Source organism: Austrofundulus limnaeus, unplaced genomic scaffold, assembly GCF_001266775.1.
Source record: "Austrofundulus limnaeus strain Quisiro unplaced genomic scaffold, Austrofundulus_limnaeus-1.0 Scaffold1339, whole genome shotgun sequence".
Lineage (NCBI taxonomy): Eukaryota > Metazoa > Chordata > Actinopteri > Cyprinodontiformes > Rivulidae > Austrofundulus > Austrofundulus limnaeus.
In genome coordinates this window covers 1-5,209 of record NW_013953741.1, presented here as the reverse complement: position 1 = coordinate 5,209, position 5,209 = coordinate 1, and the positions used below count along the sequence as shown (strand labels likewise).

Here is a 5,209-nt window from a genome sequence, read left to right as displayed (position 1 = left end):
CCATTCCACATTATTACAAATAACTTCATTTCTGGACATTTATGGTTTGATTTCTTTGTATGATTTGGATCACTTGGGTTGTTACCGACATCTGGTGAAAATTTCATGTCATTAGCACCTCTAGTAATATATTTACTGAGAAAAATGTTGATGTGTTCAATACTTATTTTACCCGCTGTAAGAGATTCAGTGCCCAGGTTGATGGAATGGAAATATTGGATTTATTTGTTTGTGAATCCCAAAATGACTCGTTTTACTTTTGTTGTCAACCTCAATCAAGATGGCTYCCACAGCTCTGAAAAATWTRCAACAATGGCTATATTTCAGCCAGTAGACCATTGTAGTTAAAATAGTTACAAATGTGAAAAGTGGACTGTTGYAACACGTTGTAACAACTGGGTGTGGCAGTAGGCAAGGCTCATCCTCAACACATACTGAAATGCTCAAAATCTACTAAATATTGAGCATAACTTCAGTTATTTTGACCAAAACAACTATTTTCATCCCTTCTTAGTGTAAGATAATTTAGATTAAAACTCTGGCAGGAATCTTTATTTAGCTTTATAGGATATAGATGACAAACACTGTGAGTTCTGCATCCATTTTTTTGAASAAATATTCCACTTTTCAGCCTAATTGGTCAGCTAATTAAAGCGAAATGACAAAGCTACACTGTTGAGACTGTATGTCGGATCTATAAAAGTAATCATGCCTCCAAACGCACCTTATCCATAAAGTATTGATTTCCATGCTTGAAGAAAAGTACCACATGTGGAGACGTTAGGACGTACAGCTGCGGCAGACGTTTTGATGGATGATATTTGTTCGCAGGTGTTCATCCTGACAGCAGCTCAGACAGCGACGTGTCCTTAACGAGGACCGAAACGGACCAGACTAAATCCAAATGTTTGTGTCTGCAACGAGTCAAAGAGAAAATAACCTTTTCTATCTCTAAATGACATAAAGTACTTAGCGAGTGTGGATATTGAGATTCTTGTTAGACTCCTGAAGTGTTTTGTGCTGCTGTCAGATGCGTTTTGTTGATTAATGGCTCCCTCATCGATCATAAGGCGAAGTGGACAGAGTCTGGGCAAGAACAGCATCCCACTCTCCATCACTCCCCATCGACTTTGGCTCAATAAGATTTTAAATGAATGGGTGGTTATATAGAACATTAGTTTCTAATGTATCGCAGCGAATGCAGGACGTGTTTCTCTCCCACCACTGGGAGAAGCTCAGAATTTCACTATCGACCCGATCAACGAGCGCTCCCTTCCTTCGCATTCAGAGATTTTTCACCKGAGTGTGTTTTTATGAGGAACTAGTCGATGGTTTGGTCGTGGGTTTTATTAATACGGTTCAATAAGAACTTCAACCCTACGTTAATTGCATTCCTTCAAAGTCTTTTGGGACATCTTTGTTCTGTATTAAAGCCGTCTGAGGTGGATTAAAAGAGCTGCTACAGTTTGTCGGTTTATAGTGAAAAAGTTTTTATGCTTCTTGAACTTTTCCTCTTTTTGTGACGTWACAACCACAAACCACGTGCTTTATCTGGATTTTAGTTTGTAGTGTCAAAGTAAACTGASCTTAATAGAAATGCAAAATTTCAAAGGATATGAAAAAGTTTAAAGTTAATGTTTTTAATAGCAGGAAGTCATTAAAATCCTTAAAATTTAAATTTGTTGCAAATGTAGCCTGTTTTATAACAGGTGTTTTAAAGTTCTGACTCTTCTTTTTAAATTTTTGTCTTCTTCCGTTCACAGTTACACTCTCCTCTGTCTGCTGCACCGGACTTCAACAACCACTCTTTGTCGGACAGTGAAGTAAGTGTGTTTGTACTTGTATTTGTGATTTAGGACGGTTTCTAGTATACACACCGACCTTGTAAAGACCAGTAGTCCTTATGGGGACCAAAGACCGGTCCTAATATGGTGGAACTCCATTTTTTGGGTTGGGGGTTAGGCTTAGGTCTAAGRTGTGAATTGAGTTTAGGGAAAGGGATCTGGGTTAAACTGTAGAAACGACTGGAAATGAATGGAAGTCAATGAACGGTACCAATAAGGTAAGAAATACAAACTTGTGTGTAACTCGTAGGGTTGGACATCCATTTGCRTTTGAAGGATTCTGGTTCCTCATTTAAATTCTGGTTCCTAATGATGCCTGATTCCATTCTTTTTGTTAAGTATTAGACGYATTTTATTGTTTTAATTACCCAGAAGTGTCAGCGAAAACTCACAGTGTGTCAAAGACTTCACAAACTTGGATGTTGGTCGTGCGCCCAACATACTGTTGTTTTCTTAAATTTAAGCCACGCTTTAGATYGCTGCCGCACACACCACCTGAGGATTCTTCTTCGTTGGTGTTCAGCAGCTTTCATTCTTCCAATTGGCAGATTGGGTATCAAAATGAGGAACTGAAATTTAACAATTGGAACTTTTCCAGGTGAATCATAATGTTGGTYCCTGTTCCAGTCGATACTCGAGACTTGATGTCCGACCCTTATTCCCCAACCCCAAACTGCTTTTTCTAGTTCTAGTCAGTCAGGAGTTTTTCCTTCTAAATGTTAAAGACAACGATTTGTTTGTCGGTGTCTCTTTCAGTCAGCAGTGTACTCCGTGGTTAACAAGACAAACGGCGACAACGATGCCGCGGACGACGAAGACAAAGAGCACGACTACAGCAGCATCGCAGAGATCAAAGGTCTGGTCCCGRCCTCGTCTTCCAGCGACCTCTACGCCACCGTGCGAGACATCCAAGARCCCCAGCCGGGCGAGGACGCCTTTATGGACGGCACAGATCCTGGCTACGAATCTATCCGCATCCCAAAGACTACCGGCTCAGATGAGGATCACAGGGGGGAGGCGGAGGGGGCGGACGTCGCCGGGCCGGAGCACGACTACGAAAGTTTGGCAGAGCTGGGTCTTGGTCGGGACGTGTCTCGTCTTTGAATCCAACCCCCGTCTCCCTCGCTAATGAAAAACAGCTGTCAAACATGCATCAGTGCTTAACTTGAGGAAAAAAACTGCTTCGTCTACATCACAGCTTGGGTACGGTTTATCATATCTTTAATTTATGAAGCTGGATAATCGGTACTGCTGAGCCTTAAAAACACTCGATTGTGAAAAATAAATGAAGTAAAACATATCCAATCACGACACATAAGCAGCAATGTAAATGTCGGCAGAAGACACTCTGTTTAAAAGGTAAGATATCAAGTTATTAGTGCCATWTGTTCATGTAAAATTTATGCACTTACCGTGTTATGTGAAGGTATTGCTATCTGTGCCCCAAGCTAGACTCCCTAGCTTCCAGTTGACTGGGTGTCACGTCTTGTTGAGGTGTCAGATGGTGTATTTCTGGGCTGTTCTTTGTCAGGTCTGTGACACCTCCGATGTGTATTCTCGCTACATGTTCCTGTGAAAAAGTTGACGCAAAAGAAAAAAAAAAAAAAACAGAAGCCGATTGTTGGTTAAACAAAAGGATTTTTAATAGTTCATGACATGGAAAAAAAAGGAAGCTAAAAACCCTTTTTAAATTACTTTTATTTATGAGCTTAACRTGACATGAAATGTAGAAGACACATTTGGAAAGCATTTCTAGATTTACAGTCTAACACGTTTTTTTTTTATTTGTAAAACTCATAATGTATTTATTTGAAAAACTTTATTTTTATTGTGTAATTGTGAAATGTTGCGGAGTATGTCTGTTAGACAGAAGTAAATAGGATTTTATAGAAGTTGTGAGCGTTTTTATTAAAGCTACTAAATGAGTTAGATGTGAGGCTAATGCCTGTGAGGTACGTGTTTTTGTCAATGTTTGAAGACTTATTTGTTCTCAGTTTTAAAAAAAAGGTCAAATACTTGTAAGTAAAAAGGACAACATAATTTTATGATTGTATTTTTAACTGCCATGTATTTAGTCTTTTTTTTTGGTACAACTAAGTTTTTGTTTGTTTTTTATGCACATTTATTACTTTATGGTACAACATTTATAGCCAACTTATCAGTTTAGTTACATTTATGTAAAATTTAAATAAACAACTACAAATGTTTGTAACCTGTATCGACGACATGCCAACTGAGGTCTGTATATATTTAGAGCACTATTTTAACCAGCTGTTACTCGCAGGAAACTTTGTGTATTCTTGTACGTTCACAGTATTTTAATTTGATGAGTTCATTCGTGAATGTCCGACTTGTTTCAAAAACACCATGTTCTCCTAAATCTGTGCAAACTTCACCACACGGTACTGTTTTTTTTTTTTAAATGGTACGTGCATTTTTAAAGAGATTGTGGTACTTTTAATCCAAAAACAAAAAAATGCCTAAATAATGCCTCAGTTCTGCAGCTTGGTGTTTCATTTTAAAAGAATATGATATGTGCTGTAGTCACTAATATCCTCAGCTTTTTACATTAAACTGTTCTTTTTTAATATATTACTTTTTGTCTCAGTGGAAAATATTGAAGCTTTTTAGTTTAGGCCTCCTCTGACTGGTGATTCATAAGTGAGATGCTGCTAAATGAGCCTGATGTTTTCTGTATGATGAGTATGAAGTGAAAAATACACTTATTTCTTGAAGAAGGCCTTTGTGTGTGTGGTTTAGACTTTTTCCCCCTGCATAAAAACAAGAACATCTAAGAGTATTGTTCTCATGGAAATGATGTGGTTTTGTATTTGGCTGTTGGCAATCAGATTTAACGTCCCTCTTCAAACACGGTAGACTTCTGAGGTTGTATCCAAAGGGGGAAGTTTTTTTCGTGCCAAATCAGGACAACATCCAAGGCACTTACCTAAAATCCCTTATGTTCTATGTCAATCATACACACACACACACACACACACACCCTTTTCAGGGAGTGGGGGTGTAGTTGAGCCTGTGCTTCAGCTACACACACAAAACTCTTTACTGACACCCAGCTTTGATCGAGGGGCCTCTTTGTTCAGTTATGATCACATCTGTCATTTTCCTTTGTCCAGCCTCCATTCTCTGTAAATTTTTTATTATGAATTCTAATAAATTATAAATATTCAACAAATGTTTTTTGTGTGTGTTTTACTCTGTTTATCTGTAGGATTATTTACTACAATTGATTTACCAAATACAGTGGGGAGAACAAGTATTTGATACAATGTTGATTTTTCAGGTTTTCCCACTTGCAAAGCTTGTAGAAGACTTTAATTTTTAATCATAGGTACTCAACAGTGAGT

The 5,209-nt window shown here is 38.1% G+C and overlaps 1 protein-coding gene across 1 annotated transcript in view; it reads left to right on the top strand.

The window, feature by feature from the left end:
* pag1 (phosphoprotein membrane anchor with glycosphingolipid microdomains 1) overlaps positions 1–5,038 on the top strand; it is a 36,440-nt gene extending 31,402 nt beyond the window's left edge. Inside the window, exons 8-9 of the mRNA XM_014031867.1 lie at positions 1,764–1,823; positions 2,601–5,038. Coding sequence (XP_013887321.1) covers positions 1,764–1,823; positions 2,601–2,948 — 408 coding nt within the window. The 3' untranslated portion in view covers positions 2,949–5,038. The remainder of the gene's footprint in view (positions 1–1,763; positions 1,824–2,600) is intronic.
* The last annotated feature ends 171 nt before the right edge of the window (positions 5,039–5,209 follow it).